Source organism: Brassica napus, chromosome C5, assembly GCF_020379485.1.
Source record: "Brassica napus cultivar Da-Ae chromosome C5, Da-Ae, whole genome shotgun sequence".
NCBI classification, from domain to species: Eukaryota; Viridiplantae; Streptophyta; class Magnoliopsida; order Brassicales; family Brassicaceae; genus Brassica; species Brassica napus.
The window spans coordinates 23,351,992-23,374,424 of NC_063448.1; the positions used below are offsets into that span (position 1 = coordinate 23,351,992).

Consider the following 22,433-nt stretch of genomic DNA (forward strand, 5'->3'; position numbering starts at 1 on the left):
TTATTTTGAAACTTGCGGCAGCATTAAACTGGTATGTCCATCAAATGGATGTTCACAATGCCTTCTTGCATGGAGATCTTGAAGAAGAGATATACATGAAGCTACCTCAGGGGTTTACATGTTCAGATCCGACCAAAGTCTGTCGCCTCAAGAAATCTTTATATGGCCTTCGCCAAGCTCAACGCTGCTGGTACGCGAAGCTCACAACCGCCCTTACACAGTTTGGTTTCTCTCATGACTACGCAGACCATTCACTATTTTCCAAGGTTCGCGGTTCAGTCTGTATACATATTTTGATATATGTTGATGATTTTATCATAGCATGCAATGATACTACTGCTCTTCAAGAGTTCAAAGACTACCTCCATCGTTGCTTTCGTATGAAAGACCTTGGTACTCTTAAATACTTTCTTGGGTTCGAAGTTGCGAGGAATGCCTCTGTTATCTACATGTCACAGAGGAAATATGCACTTGATATAATAGCATAGGCAGGGCTTCTTAGCGCCAAGCCATCTCCAGTTCCAGTTGAACTTAATCATCAGCTGGCTAAAGCAGTGGGTCCCCTTGCCAACGCACACCAGTACAGACGTCTTGTTGGTCGATTGATATATTTGACTAACACAAGACCTGAACTCGGGTACATTGTTCATATTCTTGCTCGATTTATGCAGAAACCTCTATTACCTCACTGGGATGCAGCTATTCGTGTCGTTAGGTATCTCAAAGGCTGTCCTGGCCAAGGAATTGTTTTAAAAGCTAATGACTCGCTTCAGATAAGTGCCTACTGTGACTCTGACTGGAGTTGTTGTCCCACTTCTCGCCGGTCTGTAAGCGCATATTTCATCTTCCTTGGGGATTCTCGGGTCATATGGAGACCAAAGAAACAAGACTGTGTCTCTCTTTCCTCCGCTGAAGCCGAATACCGTGCAATGTCTGAAACTGTCAAGGAACTAAAATGGATGAAGGGTCTTATACAATCTTTCGGCGTTCAGCATCCAGCGCCTATGCAACTTTACTGTGATAGCAAGTCAGCAATCTACATTGCCTCTAACCCAGTATTTCATGAACGTACCAAACATATAGAGTGTGACTGTCATCATGTGTGTGATGCTCTCAAGTCTAAGCTCATCTCTACTACTCATGTCTCATCAAAGAACCAGCTTGCCGATATACTTACTAAAGCTTTACCTCGGCCTTCATTTGAAGATCTTATGTCCAAGTTGGGTATTCGAAATCTCACACTTCCAACTTGAGGGGGGGTAATGAGATAACTACTATATCTTAAGATAATGACTACTTAGACTAAGGATAAGGATGTAACTAGTCCTGATCCTTATCACTTTAGGATCCTTTACGTTGTATAAATACAGGCTATTGCCTAACGAGATCAGTAACAAATTCTATCATTTTTACATTCTCAAGTTATTTCAACTAATTTCAAACCCTACCAAAACCCACTAAGATATGAAATTTTAACTGTGCAGTGGTTGGAGTATGTATGTGGTTTGTGTCCAATTTCTTCATTTTTCAAAGTACAATAGGATGGCTTCTGAGTTTTATAATGTTAAGAGAGTACGCGAAAATGTACGTCTTCTGGACTTTGTTATAAAGCTAAAATTAACTATTCACATCGTTTATCATCGACCCGGATTACTATATTCAATACACCATGTTCGTTCAAAAACAATTTTTGCAAAAAAAAAACTGTATTAAAATAGAAGTTTTTGTCACAACTCATGACACTATGCTTTGATGCATTGAAGAGAGAGAGAAGAATGAGAAAGGGAACCAATAATACTCGCAAGAATGGCCTCCACACTCTTCCCCTTCCTTTGACTGCTCTCTCTGCACACTTTGACCACTTTCTCTCTCACTTAAATGCTTCCCTACGCGATCCTCTTTATGCGCGTTCATTCTCACGCTCTCCATTCCCAAAAGCTCTCATACACGTAGCTTTTCTTTTTAATTGTATGATTAGGTCCATAATTAGATATCCACGTACTCCGATCTAAGTCTTTTAGGTCTAAGTAGGTTAAAAATTGGTCAGTGCAATTTTTTTGGACAACCTATCAAACGGTCCAAATCACAGATACTTTAATTTGTATAACCTCTTATCATGCACGAATAAAATGTAGTTAACTCATTTCAAACTATTAAGTAAATTAAGATAGGGTCTTGACCTAATTAAACAAGAATGGTCTTCTTGACCTACTTAAACAAGAAATTTACTAAGCACCTTAACTTGATGTATTTATTCTATAGAAACATAAAATATCATAAGTCATAATCATATTTTATGAATCAAATCAAAACTTATCTCAAAACATATCGCATTCTTTATGAGAGTTCTAATTTAACCAGGTACAGTAGTAATCAACAATCATATTTTAATTAATATTGCATGGATTCACAAATTCATTTAAAGAGTAAAACTTAAATAGCAATTTACGTACTTAAATCACTTCCCTAATCAAATTAACAAATTTATGATATTATGATGGACCTCCTTGATGCTGATTATTATGGCGAGAAGAAGCCAAAGCGAAAATGGAGTTCGCGAGCTTATTAATGGCTTCCACCAATCCCATCCCTTCTCTGTTAATCTGAACATTTGATTCTTCGATCATCAATCTCCTCTCTTCTAAGCTCATGACTTCTTTATGTCTCCGATCTTGTCTCTCCTCACTCTCCCTTATCGCGTTTGCGATCACAGACGCACTTCTGGAAAACGCAGCAGCCACTACAGTCTCACCTTCCTCCGTTTCTGCGTTACCTCTGCCGGCGCCGCTTGGACCGGCGGTTGTTGTCGGAATTGTCTTTCTTCGCTTCGCCGGTGATGTGTCTGGATGCTCACTCGTATCAGAATCTGAGCTAGTATCCTTCTTCAAAAATATTTATATTTCCAGTATAATCCCAACCAAAATACTTGTCAATATCAGTTATTAATAATGTAATGAAATATTCTTCTTATTGAAAATAATAAAGTGATTATTTATGACTTGTGTAAAATAAAAGAAGAACATTAACTTTATAAATTCAAAAGAAATGAATTAAATTGTATACTGATAAATTTAAGGTCCATCCGTATACTAATGGTAAATTACATGTCGACGTTTTAATGCTGTCTAATTTAAGAAAAATGCAAACTTAACTAGAGCAATATTGCTAGAAGTTTTCTTTCTTTTTGAACTTGCAATATAATATTGCTAGAAGTTAAGAAGAGAAAGAAAGAAGGTACCTACTGTGGGCAGTATTGGCTGCGCATGAAAGGAAGGCGGTGGAGGCGGTGACAAAAGTAGCGGTCGTGGTTGCAGCGCTTGAGACGGTGGAAGTGGGGGTGGTGGTGGCGGCTGAAGAGGTAATAAAACGTGAGGCTGATTCATTTGATGTTTCTGAACAAATCCTAAACCTTGTTCTTGTTGTTGTTGTATCATTTTTTGGATTTGTAGTCCACCGCCTGAACCATTTCCACTTGCTGCTGCAGCAGCGACTGCTGCGGTTACATTGGTTGCGGCGGTCGAAGAAGGGTGCGTTTTACTCTCTACCACATCAAACAGCGCTTGGTATGTTTGAGGCGACATGTTACTCGGTAAGTTCCTCTCTTTCCTCTCACTCTTCTCCATCGTCCAATACGTCCCCGTTTCCGCAGCAGCTGAAGATGAAGACTCCGTGGCAAAAGACGATTCTACCCTTCGTCTCTCATACTCTCTTACCTTTTTGTAATCTCTCATGAGGTTGTCCCACTTGTCATTACACTGATTCTGACTCCTCATACAACCTTTCCTCCAGCAAAAATCTTCTATCCATTTCCACCGTAGCTCCGCCGGTTTATTACCACTACTACTCCGGCTATCATGTGACTGTTCCGCCGCCGGAAGGCCGATGAACCGCCGCATCCGCCTCTCATCATCCATCTTCTTGGCTTCAATGAGCACCATCGTCTCATTCAGTGTCCAGTTCCCTTTTCTGTACTCTCTCATCATAGCCAGCCCACCACTTTTGTCAGCCATGTGAATCTTGAAATCTTGAAAGTTCAAGAACTAGAGAGAGGTTCAGTTCAAAAAAAAAAAAAAAGAACTAGAGAGAGATTAGTTTTTGAGAGAAATTGAGGCTTTTGGTAGTAGGTGTTGGAGAAAGGGGGAGAAGAAAGGGATTGTCTTGGGGTGGGGATAGGTGTAGTGTTGTTAGTGAGTGTTTATGTTTTAGGGATACTTTTATTTGATTTGATTTGATTTGTTTTCATGTGAGTGAGAAGACTGGTCAAAATCTTTGTACGTACTGCAATAAAAGGACAATTCTTGCAAAATGGGGAGCCAAATGAAAAGGGAAAATAGAAAATCTAAGTAGCTATCCCATTCATTCATTAAATTAAATTTGTTCTTTTTCTTCTTCTTTTTTCATATAAAATTCTCAATTATTCATTCATTTATTTCTCTCTGGGGACAGAAAATCTTATGTGAATCTAGCATTTCTAAATATGTAGCATATTCAAAAAGAGAGCAAATGGGTCATGTTCCATAAAATTTACACTTTTTGTTTTTTTTTGTTCAGTATCATATTTGTATCATATATTTTTACTGTACAACTAGGTATTTGGTAATGTTTGTATGTAAAAGATTAGGGAAAAAGAACTATATGCACATTAATATCTTCAAACACAATGATGTAATCAGATTCAAGTCGATAAAAATGGAATTATATATCAAAGTTGAAACACTAAGGGTTACAAGGATTTATCGAATACAAGAAAGAATTAACTAAAGCTGATGAACAAAAGGTGAAGTCTAGGTCGATATTAGAGGTAATACCTGCTAGGTTCAGATTGTCCTCAACCATGCTCGAGGTCAAAATCGGGGTCTCTCAAAGAATGGGCCTGCCCTGTCACTGGGCCATGAACTAGGTCCAACATTTGTCCCTTAGTGCTTGATGGGTTTCAATGATAACCTCGTTAAGAACGAGACCTCTTTGAATATTCTTTTCCCGTTGAGATACACTTCCAAGATCCTCTGTCAATTTTCGTGGGATATTATCTATGTCATTCAGGTATGATTTTCCCTTATCGCGATGTTTCTAAGACTATAAAACTTGCAGCCATATACCTTTAGTTGCATTCTTCTCTTAGCTCGTTCTATCCTAGCTCTGTGACACGATGACTACCAGGAGAAAACCCAGCTCGCGGGAATCTAAGAGGATTCACAGTAGAAGTGGTGTAGGTGGTTCGGATAGGATTCATTATGGAGATGTGAGTGATGCTCTCACGGAAGTGCTGAGAGAGGAGACGTGACTTCCTCGGCCGGTTGGCGTCGCCACAAGCCTATAAATGGAGTAATGCATTTATTTTCATTCACTACACTATTTTTCACTGTAAAATGAAAATGAAATAAAATTGAATTATATTATAAAATTATTTTACTTTAAAATAAAAGCAGAATAATATATTGGAGATGCTCTTTAAATATATGGTGATGATGATATACAGTAAATAAATGATAAGAAAGACGAATAAAAAAATAGTTCAAATTGAGGACATACATCAAATTTTTCCTTGTCGTTAGGATTTCATATAACCACTGTTACATAAATACTAGAAAATTATGTAGACTGAGCTAGAGCTAGAGAAATACAAACAAGTAAAATTATAATTTCTAGTCGCCAAGTGTGTGTTCGAGTGTGGATCCCTCTCCCCGTCGAACTTGTTGTCTTTTTATAGATCAAATTTCCTTCCTTTTTGCCCTAGGTTGTCTTACCCTAATGGGCTGAGCCTTTTCTCGGACCGAGTACCTGGACCGAGCAATCGGGCTGTCAAGCTGAACTGGTGCAGTAAGCTTGGGACACCGAGTAAATTAGTCTTTAGCTGACCGTGAGCGTCGTGCCGGTAGTCGCTGAGCTAAGCCAATCCGAGCCGACTAAATGGACCAAATCTCTTTGTGGAAAGATGTAATCCATCTCGTATGCATAGTATTTCATAAACAGTCTTAACCAACAAGACAAATGCATGAGTGATGTATCTATTTTAAAACTAATAAGATTGAAAGATTTTTTTTAATCAAAAGAAAGAAAAAAAAAGAGATTGGAAGATTTTGGATGTAGATCTCATTTCCATTTTAATTGAGAAATTAAGGGATATATACTTTTCTCAAACTTCGAAAAACTATTGGCTTTGTATGATTGCTTCTCATACTTTCTTTTCAAAAAGCTTTGATTTACGAATCTCTAATTCACGTGCACAAGCCATAAGTAAATTACTTACCTTTTTAATATCATTGGCTACAACACTTGAGCCTTATAGAGTACGTGAATGCTTACTTTTCATATTTACATAATTTTAATATAGTTGGAATACTAGATATATTCCAAACAAAGGGAAATAGTTTTGATTAGATTCTTTTACACAAAGATTTTAGGGAAAATTATTTTTTTAAACCAAAATAATGGTAACTATGTCCCATTACGTTAATTCCTATTTTTACAACTTTTTTCTCTAATGCCTTTTAGTATTTTCAAAAATAAATCAAATAAATAGTTTTACAAACAAAAAAAATTGGAAAAATAGTAACTACCGATGAAAAATTCATATGAACTTAGTGGTATTTTTTCCAGTTCTAAAAATGTTTAAATCATAATTTCAAATTATGTTCTACATAAAGTAGAACTGACATTCTACGAAGTAGAAAATAAAATCAACTTTTTTCATTGAATTTACTATGTTCAAAATACGTGATCTACGTAAACAATTGTACTCTAAAAATATTTAGAACACACATTCCGCGCTTAACCTATCGCTCTAAGATCTGTAGAAATCGAAATCTACAAATTACTATAAATCCGAAACATGTAGAAATCAAAATCTACACATTACTATAAATCTACAAACTTGTCGAAAACAAGTTCTACAGATTTACTGTAAATCTAAAACTTGTAGAAATCGAAATCTATACATTAGTATAAATCTAAAAACCTGTAGAAACCAAGTTCTACAGATAAATTGTATTCTACGGATAAGAATAATCAGTTCCGAAAAATATGGAAAGAAAACATTTGGAAATATTCAGTTTCCATATATGAAAAAATCATTTTTTCAGAAAAAAAAAATAAAAAAATTGTGGGACATAAAGTGTAGGTTTAGTTTTTTTTTTATTTGAGGATTTTTAATGTTTTCTTTTATTTTAATTACTTTAATTATTTATTATATTTTAATATTTACAATTTTTTCGTTAGTTGTAATTTCGAATTTATAATTAAATTTGAGGACATTTTTGCCATTTTAAAAATAATTAGCCTAATAAGACATAAAATATGTGAGATTAGTCTAATGGAACACAATTACCATTTTTTGGCCTAAAAAAAACAATTTTCCCAAGATTTTATAAATGCCGGATGTCTTAGAGCACCATTAACGTGAATATCTCCCCTTTAGTTTTTAAACTATTTTATATTAAGATGATGTTTTATATATTATAATAGAGTTTAAATCTAAACACAATTTACAGTTATTCAAATGATAATTCTAAATTCTATTTTAAAATTTAGTGTTATTCTATGAATATTTAAAATCAAGTTTTCTAAATCCATTGTTATTCAACTTTCAAAAAATTTAATTATTTTTAATTTTAAATTGATTTAAAATTGTGGAGTCTTATGAGTAATTGATTGAAATCAAAATCCAAAGCTTATTACACAGATCTAAAATTCACCAACTTAAATTATAACTTAATATTTTAAAATTTGATGGATTGCATAACTTTGATTATTGATTAAATAAGACCCCCTAATATTTTCTTCTATTTTTAATATTGTCATTAAATTTAAATGTTAAAAACACATCTAACAACCGAAAGTGAAGCATGTAGAGACCATCTATCATGTCTTCTTAAAAGTTTTGATGAAGAAAACATGTGGCTAGTCTGGACCCATTTTGGTGGGGGCCATGATACCCTGATATAATTCAAAAAAAAGTTTTGATGAAAAAACGGTTCTCAATTTTTTTGTATTCTTTCTCATACTTTTATTATTTTATTTTTGTACCTAAACTATCTTAAGAAATCATTGTTGATGCTACCTTTAGACTGTCTTTAACACATTTTTATTTTAATAAATTTTTGTAGCAGTAAAATAGAGATTAAAATTTTGCCTCAATGTATTTCTTTGTAACATAAGAATACATCGGAATAAGATTTCCACCTTTTTTGAGCAACTAATGGATTAAATTAAAAGGCCTCATGCGAGAGAGCCCAGTGCAAGATGTTCAAATACAAAGTTGGGCTCCTAGAGTCTGCCAGGCCATTTTTGATATAGAGAAGAAAGCAAAACGACAGAATTGAAAAATAGACGATAGAGAAACGATATCCGAAAATATTCCAAAAAGCTCTGTTGGTCCTCATTTCTTAGTGATTGTTCTCATGAGCACTTGTGAGTCTGATCGAAGTCATATCTTGGTGATTCCTAGAGAGGAAGCGTGGAAGAGAGCCTCTCTGACAGCCAGATCTTCGGCCATGCATGTAGACGAAACATGTGATTGGCTCCAGAGCCGTGCCTAGCTATAGGCTGGTCAAGCATCAGCTTGAGACCAAAAATCAGAGTAATAATTTTAGGGGCCAATTTTGTAGCATGAGTCGCCTATAGCATAGTTGGTAACTGTGGCATTTATTACTCTAGGGTCGCTGGTTCAAACTCATCTATAGAATTTTAAACATTTTTCTTAATATTAATAATTTATGGGCCAAAAAAAAATTTCTGCTTAAGGGCCCGCAATATTCAGACACGACCCTGATTGGTTCGAGGAACCTCTATTGATCTCCCGAGCAGATAAATCAAGAAAACCCAGCCAAGTCCAGCTTGTGAGGTTGATGATCTCCAGGCAGCATCCGTGTTACATCGAATGGTGTTAGCTGGTGGGTCTCTGTCCGTCATGGAACTCGATTTGATTGGCAGTGATTGTGATGGTAGGAGCTACGCCCTTTCCCATTCTCGTGCTGATTTGAGCGCTGTAATGAAATTCTCCTTTCAAAGAGGAATTGTTTCCTTTCAATCCAGATGGTCCACCAGATCTAAGGGAAGATGTTTATTGAGATGCCAAAGGGAATAAGGTTTTTCCAATTCAATGAATCTGTGAGTCCTGATTGTAGAGATGTACAAAGTGAAGCTTTTAAAAATTTCCACTTCTATTTTTTTTCGTATAATATAAATCTTTAAAATAGAAATAAAGTAGAAATGCTATTAAAGGCTAGTACTGAAAGATCGCATAACTAGTAGCATTTCTCTGAGAAACACATTGGACAAAATACTCATCCCTATTTTTTATACTATATTACTATATAGATATTTTTAAAATAGAAATGGAATGAAAATGGTATTAGAGACTAGTATTGAAAGATCGCATAACTAGTTCGAGCATAAAAAGAATTTAATTTCTCCAGTTCTAAATTTATATACATCGTTTGGTTTATCGTTCTCAACAATTTAATGTTATTTATCTAATGGAAAATCTTCATTTTCTACCGATCTTGAGGTGCTTGCGGCCATCACATAAATTTTGCAGTGATTAATTAAGAATATGTCTAATGCAAATTGATTTCTAATCTGCGATTTCTATTAATTTCTAGTACCAAAAATCACATATGTTGTTTAAAATTTTATTTTATAGGTCGTAGAGCGACATATATAAATTCTAGAATCCCAAAAAAAGAATTTACCGAAAACATATCGTACATTTATGCTTTTTTTTTAGAATTACATATATGCTATGCTTTTCGAAGTAATTAGATAACACGATCGATGTGTTGCTACTGCACTCTATCATTTTTTTCTATATAGTAAACATTTTAATTAGAAACGAAAAAGTATCATTCTCAAAAGCGACTTTCTTGGCCAAAGAATGATAATGTAGATACTAATTTGTGTACATCACGTAACTTGCATGGCATGGCGATGGATATTATTGCTCTCATATGGGCACCCCGTTCATCATTGTCTGCAAAATACGACAAACAATCAAGCTCCCACGTTACAAATCTACAATACATAGGTGTAAGTCTTTTTAAAAAGTCTCAAACAAATGATTTCTAAGAAGAAGTTTTTAATTATTTTTGATTTCTTGATATTGTAACAAAACAATTATATGTTCGGAACATACTTTTTCAAAGAGTTCAAATATATTTTTTTTAAATAGTTCAAGCCGATTTTCACGAGAATATATGCACAACTGTAATTTATATCGGCATATTTTTTATTCTTTTTTCTTACACATATAACTACATATTTATAGTATTACTTTCGAAGTAACAAAGTCGATGATAGATCTGTAAAATTAATAAAAATGAAAGTTGAACGAAATTAAGGAAGCAGTGATCTATATATCGAAGCTTGCACGGAGGTAGTGGATTAAATCATATGTACTTCTGCATGCATGGATCGTATCTCTTGAAACCTCCAAAGTTCATTTACTTCTAAAATATAAATAGAATGAAGTATCAAAAGCATACATGAATCAATAACAAGACTGACGCTACAACATTAACAATCATTAAAATGCCAAGTCTCTCTTTCTATCTCTTATTATTTATATTTGTTTGATGGTTGACATGCATGACACTATAATTAGCTATGAAGGATACTCATTAAAAAGAATTAGAATGGATAATTTTGTTGTCATACTAAGAGTTATTGGTATTCTCATAAGCCTTTTACAAAAAAAAAAAGGTTATTGGTGTTAGTTTTGTTCCTTTTTAAAAAGCACTTCAAAACACGCAATTGAAAGTCTATATACTGTCTAAATTGCAAAGGAAATGATGGTTGGGCGTTCAAGTTCCAAAAGTTCCGACTCAAGACCATACAAATAAGTGCCTGGTATAAATTTATTATGTGCCTGCTATAAATTTTCACTTGACTATCTTTACCAATATTGCTTTTAAATGGTGCAAAATATTAGGTATTCTGCACGCGGAATACAGAGACTCGATGGCTAGCTAAAGAAACAAGGAAAAACGGTTTAGCGGTGAGATTAGAGGTGGGCAAAATTCGATATATGGGTCTGGAAGTATTCGTGATCCGATCCATTTTATCTGAATAATCAATTATCCGATCTGATTCGATCCGTAGCCATTCAGATATTAGGTATCCTGTATATCCGGAAAATTTTATATTTTTGAGCGAATATCCAATTTGATCTGTAAAATAAATTAAAAATCCAAAATAATATAAATTATAATATTTTATTACAACAAAATTATTTACCTTTTGAAATTGTAATAACTAATATAATAAATTTAGTAAATAAAAATACTGTAAAATTTCTAATAAAATATAATATTTATATAACATATATATATATCTTTAAATATATGTATATATTTGCATAAAACAGATCGGATCAAAAATTTGTTTCTAAAAATATTAGTATTTATGATTTGCTTCTTTTTTTTACGGATATTGCATATTAGTATTTGTGTTTCTTTGTAGAGTTACAGATATCCGTATTTTTCTGTTCGAATCAAAACAGATCATGAATCGAATCAAAATTTACTAATATTTTGTTTAGTCCTAGGTGAGATAGGTGACTATAAAAGAATAATGTGAAACTTGACGTTCTTGATATTTCAGAACAAATTAAAGTTGACCAAGACAGTGAAAAACTACAGTAAAAAGCCTATGAAGAATCTATATATATATTTATATATAAAAGAGTTTATTTTCTCCTGGTGAAGCCATCTAGGATTCCAGGTCACAAAATCGGCTCTTTTGAGCGCGACATGTGTCCTTATTTTTTGTAAATCTCTTGCCTTTTGTCTTAAAATGGGCTTCGACGATAACTTCTCTGTTTATAAATTGGACTTCAACGAAAGTTTCAAATTTGTAAGTTGCAAAAATGCTATTTGCAAAAATGCTATGTGGGCCGATTTCGTAACAGATGCTAGACCCCCCGTGCCTTTATCTTCCTCTTCGTTAAAGTTTTGTAGGGTTCATCAGCGCATTCGAGATTTGCTGCTGTCAACCAACTCCAACCAACAATGGTTTTGAATTTGTGTTGTGCGTCGACACATCGTCAATGATCTCCAAATCAGTCTCTCTAAATGACATTTTGGTTCTATTCTTCACCTTCCAATCGTTACGAATCGAATTGATTGAACGTCATTAACTAAAACTTAACTCTTCATCCCCAGTACAACCACGATCTTGCATGATTCTTTTCTTTCATCCAGTCGGCGATTCTAACCTATAAAAAGGCAAGGATTCATCCATTTAGCATCATCCTCACAGTTCATATTATCGAGACTAATTTTATTTTCAGTATAATGGCTGCCTCAACTATCTTCCTCTCTGATTTGAAGGATGGACGTTCTTCCATGGTGACGGAGAGGTGCGGTTGCTCAGAATCTGGGAAGCAAGAAACATTAAACTTGGTGGAGACTTGATGGGTGTAGAGAAGCTCCTCCTAGACTCTAAGGTTGTTCCATTCTTCAATGAGGGAGAGAAGCTGTGTGTTTAATGGCAGTGACTCAGTTTCATTTATTGGTGAACATCTCTCTCACCGTCTCTCCTCCGGACGGTTGTTTGTCATTCTCCTCTATACCCTAATGCTTGGTAAAATTTATATCATGCTCCTTTCCTCTTCTTTGCTGATTGTCTATTCTCACTTAATACAAAGTTGTTTATGAGTTTTAGAGGTGTTTGTAAAATTTAGTTTCATTGGACACCCAATTGTGTAGTTTTCTCATATGGTATGCTCTCAGCTCTCTTCATAACTCTCAATAAAAACACAATGATGGTTGAAGAGAAGTAGCTTTCATCTCATGTTCTTTTAGAATGCAGTAAAGACCTGATTATTTTTAGTGAATTTTCTTTATTGCTGTTGTTTTTCTTCTTTAGTTTTGTTGTTATCATTTAGATTGGAAATAGAGCTTCGTCATTCTTTTCGTGTTGCTTTCTATTTTCTGATGTTCACTTTATGCTAGGAATTGGCTGAGCCATCTATAAAATGTGTATATGATTTGTGAGTGCAACAAGGGATGAGACGTGTAGTTAATTAACCATTTTTTTCTGTTTACTGGAAGACATTGGCATTATGTATTACATAATTGTTAAATCCAGTTTGTATGTTTTTTAAAGCTTTTGGCTAGTGTATTCACGTTGAATTTTTTGAGGACTGTACACTAATGACCAGATGGGGTTATAGCAGCTCTTATTTTATTAAGGACATTAAGGACAGATGAGTATTACATGTGTGTGTGCGTGTGCGCGTGCGCGCGTGCGTGTGCGCGTGCGCGCGTGCGTGTGGCGTGCAATCATAAAATTATATAATTTTATATAATTATATACATCAGACGTAAATCATATTTCGCGCGTAGCGTGACCCGATCCCAATGGTATTATATATTCGAACCCTCAGTCAATGATGGATTTGATGTAGGTGTGGAGTGGAGAGGACAACATGGGAAATAAACGGAAAAAATGTCTATCTCGTCCTTTAAGGACAGGACACTGAAAAGCCTGTGTCGCCACGTCGGCGTCTCCTTTTCTAGTAATTAGTAGTGAGCCAGCTAGGGTCCCGACCCAAGAATTTGCTTTGACCAATCAATTTACACTGTTTCTTTTTTGAGCTTTTAATTTTACAATAGGTGTTGTAAAAGAATGAGGAATTGTTTCTGTGTATTATTAATGAGTAATAGAGGTTCCTTATATAAGGATTACAAAGTATATGAAAAGGAAATTATCAAAACCTAATACAACATGAAATAGGAAAAGATCTAAAACGGATAAATGGAAACTTCCTAGATCTATAGTCGGCTGTCTCTCTCTCCTCTTGGGCCGCCGACTCTCTCTCCTTTTGGGCCACAGTTTGGCCTTGTCTTGGTCATGGTTATGGGCCATCCACATAATGATTTATAACACTCCCCCTTGGATGCCATAACCATATGGGTTTGTATCATGCACGACGTTGCCTCATTAAAACCTCTCTAGGAAAACCAAAAACCCAAGGTGGGAAAAATGGAAACCGTAGACAGGAAAAAGAGTACAACACATGACACTCCCCCTGATGAAGGCATCACTGAAGATCCTTCAACTGGCGCATTCCTATCTGATGAACCAGCTTCCTGAACGTTGAGGTTGGCATAGACTTAGTGAACAGATCGGCCGAATTGTCACTGGACCGAACCTGAACCACTTCAACTTCTTTAGCCTTCTGCAGGTCGTGGGTGAAGAAGAACTTAGGCAAGATGTGTTTTGTTCTATCTCCCTTAACGTATCCATCTTTGAGCTGAGCTATGCAAGCTGCATTGTCCTCATAGATGATCGTTGGTTCTTCCTTTTCCTTTCCCACGGCCAAACCACTTTCCCTTAGGATATGGCCGGTCATGTTCCTCAACCACACAAGCTCTCGGCTTGCTTCATACATGGCTATGATCTCGGCATGATTAGATGATGTTGCCACTAAGGTTTGTTTTGTGGACCGCCAACTTACTACAGCCCCACCGTGTACAAACACGTAACCTGTATGAGATCTAGTATTGTGTGGGTCAGATAAGTACCCAGCATCTGCATATCCGGCCATCTTCTCACTTGGCCGATCGGTATAGAACAATCCGAGATCGGTTGTTCCTTGCAGGTATCTGAACAGATGTTTTATTCCATTCCAGTGCCTAAGTGTCGGACATGAACTGAATCTAGATAGTAAACTCACGGCAAAACTAATGTCCGGTCTAGTATGGCTAGCCAAATACATTAAGGCTCCAATGGCACTTAGGTAAGGTATTTCCGGCCCGAGCATATCCTCGTCCGGCTTCCTTGGTCCGAATGGATCCTTCTCAAGGTCTAAGGACCTCACGACCATAGGACTTGACAAGGAATGAGCCTTGTCCATATTGAACTGCTTGAGTATCTTTTCTGTATATGTCTTTTGATGCACAAGGATTCCATTATCCACATACTCAAATTGCAGTCCCAAACAGAACTTAGTTTTTCCTAAGTCTTTCATTTCAAATTCTTTCTTTAGACATTCGACCGTTTAGAAAATCTCTCCAGGGGTTCCAATCACATTCAGGTCGTCCACATAGACAGACATAATCACGAAGCCCTTGCTGTCAAATCTCTTTATGAAAATACATGGACTTATTGGATCGTTCTTATAACCTTCTTTCATTAGGTACTCTGATAATCGGTTGTACCACATTCGACCTGATTGTTTCAAACCGTACAAGGCTTTATTCAGCTTAATGCAATGTTGTTCTCGAGAACCTTTCTTATCTTTGAGCTCAATACCCTCTGGAACTCTCATATGAATTACATTATCCAGTGGACCGTACAGATACGCAGTTACTACATCCATTAGGCGCAGATCAAGCTTCTCTTTCACGGCCAGACTGATCAAGTATCGTAATGTAGTTGCGTCCACCACAAGGGAATATGTTTCCTCATAATCTATTCCTGGTCTCTGTGAGAATCCTTGTGCTACAAGCCGTGCTTTGTATCTCACTACTTTTCCTTTCTCATTTCTCTTTCTCACAAAGACCCATTTGTATCCCACTGGTTTGACATCTCTAGGTGTCACGGTTATAGGGCCAAAAAGGCCTCTTTTCTTTAATGATTCTAACTCCACGTTTATAGCTTCTTTCCATTTGATCCAATCTGATCTTTGCATGCATTCATATATGGACGTGGGTTCTAGATCCTCATCTTTTTCCATGATCTCAAGTGCTACTTTATAAGCAAAAATATCATCGACGTCGATATCATTTCTGTTCCATTTCGTTCCAGACATTATATAATTTATAGAGATCTCTTGATTGTCCGGCCCTTGTGTCCCAAGAAGTTCGGCATCCCGAACCCCATTGTTTGGAACGGTCGGATCATTTGGCATGGCCGGCTCACTTGGCACGACCGTCTGGGTCGGCTCGGCCGGTCCATGAATGTCCTGGACGGTTTCCTTGATGCTCTCGGATCCAACACCTCTCTTGGACTTCCGAGGCTGTTTATCTTTGGAACCAATAGGTCTACCACGTTTGAGACGTTGGTTAGACTCTGTAGCCACTTGACCTTGTCCTTTCTGGACGTCTATTCGTATTGGTGCATTACAAGCCGGGATATACGATTTTGTCACTCGATTTGGGTCAGCAAATGAATCTGGCAATTGATTAGCTAGCTTTTGAAGATGTATAATCTTTTGGACTTCCATATCACATTCTTTAGTCCGAGGATCTTGCCAAGATATTGATGGTCGAGACCATTCGATTTCTTTGCTCAATTCTTTGCTCAACCGGCCGTTATCTCCCCCTAAGGTCGGATATGTGGACTCATCAAACTGTGAGTCTGCGTATCTGGCCTTAAACAAATCACCGGTTGTTGGCTCAAGATACTTTATAATGCTCGGGGAGTCATATCCTACGTATATTCCCATCCTCCTTTGTGGTCCCATTTTCGTTCTCTGTGGTGGAGCAATCGGAACGTAGACGGCACATCCAAATGTTTTGATGTGGGAAACGTCTGGCTCATGACCCGTGAGTAACTGGGATGGCGAATATCTATGCTCACTAGATGGCCTGATGCGAATCAGTTCTGCTGCATGTAATACGGCATGTCCCCATGCTGATACCGGGAGCTGAGACCGCATGAGCAATGGTCTGGCTATCAGATGGATACATTTAATGAAGGATTCGGCCAAGCCGTTCTGCGTATATACATGTGCCACGGAGTGTTCTACACTTACCCCCATGGACATACAGTAGCCATTAAACGTCTGGGACGTAAACTCACCAGCATTGTCTAGACGTATAGTCTTTAAAGGAAAGTCTGGAAAGTGTGCTCTCAGTCTTATTATCTGAGCAAGCAGGCGTGCAAATGCCAAATTTCGTGTGGACAGTAGACAAACATGCGACCATCTGGTCGATGCATCAATCAGGACCATGAAATACCGAAATGTCCCACTAGGTGGGTGTATTGGTCCACATATGTCTCCCTGAATCCTTTCCAGAAAATTTATAATCTCTTTATTAACTTTGGCTGGTGATGGCCTAGTTATGAGTTTCCCTTGTGCACATGCTGCACATGTGAGATTGTATGGGACAACTCCTTTGAACGTGTGCCCTTGTGAATTCATCATCAACTTTCGCATCATGTTAGTACCGGGATGGCCAAGCCGGTTATGCCATAGAGTGAAATTGTCGCAGGCATTAGCCTCGATCATACTGACCTTTGCATAGTATAGACCAGTAGACATTGCAGGTAAGGTTTCTAGGATCCTTTTATAGCCTTTGGTGATTGAAATTATGTTAAGGAATTCTTTATTTCCTTCTTCCCATGTTTCAAGATGGAAACCGTTCAATCTTATGTCTTTGAAACTTAATAGGCTCATTTTAGAGCTTGGGGAATACAAGGCATTTCTGATCTCTAGATGAGTGCCCTTAGGCATCAATACATAAGCCTGGCCGTGACCTTCAATCAGGCAGGCTACACCTGCAATGGTGTGTACGTTTGCACTTTGCATTGTGAGATTTAAGAAGTATCTTTTATCTCTAAGTATTGTATGACTTGTGCCACTATCCACTACGAGTATGCTCATTTCGTCATTCATTTCTATAAATAAGATTTCATTTCTCAGAGACTTCAAAACTTTCATTTTATTAAAGTTTGCAGAACACAAAAAATAAAAACACCAAATCAATCATAAAACAATCATAAAGCAGTAAAAACAAGTCGTATCGAAAATTTAGTCTTTGAGACAATCAGAAGTCTCAAAATCCATCAGGTCATCATTTGCAACATCGGATTCTTTATCAGCCTCATAACCGGATTCATGAACCATATGAGCCTCCGGGTTCTTGTCCTTAAGGCTCTCTTGGTAGAGCTCACATAAGTGCTTAGGAGTTCTACAATTCTTGGCCCAATGGTTGCTCATCCCACATCTGTGACAAACAGATTTGGTTGAGTAAGACGGTTTGGATATGCCGCCTCGACCTCGTCCATATCCGCCTCGGCCACGGCCAGGATTGGAACCACGACCACGGTTACTGTGGTTTCCTTTCCGGCCGGCCAAGTACTTATCTCGACTGTTCGAGTAATTGTCACGATTCCTGTATCCACCACGGCCTTTGCCATGTGATCTCTTATCATTCTGGATGTAATTGCACTCGTTGGGATTTTTCTTTTCAACTTCATTGGCCTCTGGTAATGGGGCAGATCCGACAGGTCTAGCTTCTCTGTTCTTCATCAGGAGCTCATTGTTTGCCTCGGCCAGGAGTAGGCACGAGATCAGATCAGTTTATGTGGCGAAGCCTTTCATTCGGTACTGCTGCTGCAGGATTATGTTTGAGGAATGAAACGTAGAGAATGTTTTCTCGAGCAACTCTTCTTCGGTTACTACTTCACCACAAAGTCTCAGCATCGAGACCGTCTTGAACAAGACTGAATTGTACTCATCCACCGACTTATAATCCATGAATCTTAGATTCTTCCAGTCATTTCTAGCTTTTGGGAGTAACACCGTTTTCTGGTGATCATATCTATGCTGTAAAGCATCCCAAAGCTCTAGTGGATTTTCCATCGTAATGTACTGATCTTTTAGACCTTCAATGAGGTGATGGCGTATAATACTTATAGCCATGTACCGATTCTTATCAATCTCATTGTTGTCCTTGATGATTGTATCACCAAGTCCCTTTGACCTTAAGCTGATCTTTGTATCTAGCGCCCACTGTAAGTAGTTATCTCCGGAGAGATTAAGGGCTGCATAGTCTCTATTTGAGATTTTTGACATCTGTATCACATTATCATTTCAATTTAGGTTCATAATGTGATCATGTGGCCGCATGGTACAACAAGCTCGGCCACAATCAATCTAAACGACCATGGAGCGGACAAACAAGCCGCACGACTATGCAGACAATCAATAGGATCGGACATGTAATTCTATTTGACCATGGTGCGAACAATCCTAGTATTTGATTCTACATGTACTAGAGAGATTAATGCCACACGGCCATATGAATTTAAATGCAATCAGATTCGAATTCATATGTTTCTACATGCTGGTCGATTTCATTAATACAATTTCAATTTCAGATTCATATATATGCAAACAAATTTAGCAATTAGGTTTATGAGTTTAGGGTTTCAACTTTAAAACTAAGGCTGCCGGTTTAATTAAAGGTTTCAAGGCCTTTAGGATTCAAGTTCTAGATTAGATTACTTCAATCAATCTAACAATCCTAAAACCTCAAACATCAAAACATTCAATCAAAAATCGAATTCAGCTCTTTAGGGTTTAGGGTTTCGATTCCAAAACTTAGGGTTTCTTAAAATCAAATCAGGAACAATCAATTCAAGTTCTAAGGAATCGATTTCTATATTTCTAGTTAAGAGATTGCCGATTTTAATCTTGTAGGTTTTTAGGGTTTTGATCAAGATCAAAGTTTCCATAATTATGGATTAGGGTTTCTTATCAATCTAGGTTCTCAGATTAAGTTATACCTTTGCTTTGTAGGGGATTTAGAACCGGACCACCTTTAGAGAGAGAGAGAGAACGATCGGATGCACTCGGGTCGCGGATGGGACGATCGCGGGCTGGACATGTCTCGGCTGCGAGCTGCGCGGGGATCGGGTCGTCTCGGGTCGATCGCGTCTCGGGTGTGGATGCGAGCTGGACGGGTTCTTCTGAGCTGGAACGTGATCTGAGAACTTCTAGGTTTCAAGAGAGATCAATTGAATTCTTGAATGAATTAAGAACAAGATTAGGGTTTAGGGTTTTTGGGTTGTGGTCGCCGGTTTTAGCTTTTAGGTTTAGAGGTTTCGATTTGTCTCAGGGATCTAGAGACGATCGTGCTGATAACGTGTTGTAAAAGAATGGGGAATTGTTTCTGTGTATTATTAATGAGTAATAGAGGTTCCTTATATAAGGATTACAAAGTATATGAAAAGGAAATTATCAAAACCTAATACAACATGAAATAGGAAAAGATCTAAAACGGATAAATGGAAACTTCCTAGATCTATAGTCGGCCGTCTCTCTCTCCTCTTGGGCCGCCGACTCTCTCTCCTTTTGGGCCGCGGTTTGGCCTTGTCTTGGTCATGGTTATGGACCATCCACATAATGATTTATAACAATAGGTTGTATTTTGGAGCAAGGTAAATGATTATTTTTTTGACGATAAAATGATATAATAGCCATATATATGTATATTTGATGAGTGATAAAAGATCACTCTCATTGAGGATTAATTCATTGAGATTCTCAATATATAATAAAAGCAAAAATACAGATTCTCATTACGAAACCAAACATGAGTTTTCAGTTTAGCAGCATACAAAATTTAAAAGTACAGACCAAAATACAGAGTTTTTACTATGAAACCAAGTTATATATCATCCTAATCGAGATGATAAGACTATTTTCCAGAAGTGGCCTCTTATCAGTCCTGATTCTCCTTATGGAAGTATGCAGGCCCAGTGAAAACGAATTTTAGAACAGTTTAATTCAATAGACTTTCGGGATTCACAGCGTGAAGGCCATTCATAATTTCTTAAAAAGCTTTTTGGGTCTATGCCAATACTTGATGATCAGTCCTAATATATTCCTTCAACATATTAGGACATAATGGAGTTGCCTATGCTTCAAGAAAGGCCGCTACTCCATGGGCTTTCTTCTAACATGCATACAATATTAGGCAATAAGACAGGCGGAAATGACCACCATTTATTTAAGAGTTGATTACTCTAGAATACATTTTGAGTTTTTCTTATACTCATAGACATTTTCTACTTGTGACACATTTTTTTGTGGGGTCAACTAAATTTTTGGACAACTATACCTTTAAAGGAACGAGATTGTTAATTTTTTTGATGCAATTCCTTCACGTCCGTTGTTCTCCGCTCGGCTCTCGCTCGGATTCTTTTGCAAAGGCTGCGGCTTTTGCTTGGATTGTCTCATTTATGATTGTTCATGCCCGCTCTGTCGACACCGGAGTTGGGACTTAGCAGCTTGGTTTCTTCTCTTCGGTTATAGAATGGGCACTTGGCGAGTCGGTTCTCGGGAGGGTCATTAGCCGGCTCGGTGTCTCCTTGTGGTCTTTGTTTGCGTTCCCAGGACCACATTATTTTCGTATGAGATAATGTGGTGGTGATCTTGACATCCTTGCAGGGTTTGAGACTCTTGATCGAGAGTGGTGGTGAGCCCAACCCAACTTTGCAGATATGGTGACGGCAGTGGCGAGTGCTTGCTCAGTTTGGGAGGCGTTTCAAACGTTGCGTACATACTTGGCTTGTTCGTGGTAAGTACCTGAAACACTCCTCTATTGTTCGTCGAGCACCTCATAGACGGTGACGGTTACAAGTTTCGTGGAGTTCATCGGAAGCTAGCTACACCGTAGACGAGACGGGAAATACCGGCATCCTAGAAAACTAGGAGAACCTCACTTTCACGTGGCAATCGTCGAGGGTTGAGAACGGTTTTGATTCCTAATGACTCCAAAGACGGCTAGCGAAATGTGCCGGGTTTAGTCGGCGGGCGAAACTAGTTTGTATTAGGATTAAATTGGGCTATTTTGTTTAGAGGGAGTTTGTAAACGGAACTGATTTTTCCGATTAAGCGGGTATTTAATAATATTTATTTAAAAAAAGGTGCAATGACCTTCTAAAACTCAACCAATCAAACCACTATACATACAGAGTTTGGGACTAACGGTAGTTGTTCTGTAAATTGAGGTTTGATTATTTGGGTTTTATGATTATTTTGGCTCCTTCCATATACTAATAAAAAAGTTCGATGTTACGAAAAAATAACATCTTGCAAAACGAAGGAAACAAGCAAGTATCCATGTTGTTCATACAAGTGGGAATTAGTGAAGTAACAAAAAAAAGAAGAAGCAAAATTAGATTTATAAAAAGAGGGTAGATAGGAAAAGAAATGAAGATAGAGAAAGTTGCTTTTGTTACTTTTAAATTTGGTTTTTGTTTGTTTATAGGGTGTGATTCCCTTTATACAAATTAAGCATGGGACAGGTCGGGTATCGGGGAATTTTAAGGTATCCTGATCCGGATCTTTATTTTATGGATCCATGATTTTACTATTTTTATCCGGATCCGAGGTTTTCGGATATCCGGATGTCGGATATTCTTCTAAAAATTGTAATATCCGGCGGATATCCGGATCCGGATTTGAATCCTTAAAAAACTATATTAATATATATAAATTATTAAAAATAATTTAAAAATAAAAATGTATATTATATTTTAATTATTTCTATGTATAAAATTACAAAAAATTTCATAAAATTTATATACACTATTATAAAAATGAAAATACAATAAATAAAATTAGTTTATATATATTGCTATTTTTTAAAATAATTATTAATAAAATTAGGGATCTAGATATCCGGACTAAAAATCAAGATATCCGGATCCGGCTTTAACGGATCCAACATTTTACTATCCAGATCCGGATTCAG

At 37.0% G+C, this 22,433-nt stretch overlaps 2 protein-coding genes across 2 annotated transcripts; both read right to left on the minus strand.

Moving 5' to 3' along the window:
- Positions 1-2,272: 2,272 nt before the first annotated feature.
- On the minus strand, positions 2,273-4,486 carry LOC106424542. The gene is made up of 2 exons (XM_013865308.3): positions 3,243-4,486; positions 2,273-2,882 (listed from the first exon to the last, which is right to left on the minus strand). Exons 1-2 carry the CDS (start codon positions 4,008-4,010, stop codon positions 2,493-2,495), a joined length of 1,158 nt encoding a protein of 385 aa, XP_013720762.2. The 5' UTR covers positions 4,011-4,486; the 3' UTR covers positions 2,273-2,492.
- A 13,212-nt stretch (positions 4,487-17,698) lies between these two features.
- LOC106414176 (U3 small nucleolar RNA-associated protein 25-like) lies at positions 17,699-18,199 on the minus strand. Its single transcript, XM_013854883.1, has 2 exons — positions 17,947-18,199; positions 17,699-17,826 (listed from the first exon to the last, which is right to left on the minus strand). Exons 1-2 carry the CDS (start codon positions 18,197-18,199, stop codon positions 17,699-17,701), a joined length of 381 nt encoding a protein of 126 aa, XP_013710337.1.
- Between the last annotated feature and the right edge of the window lie 4,234 nt (positions 18,200-22,433).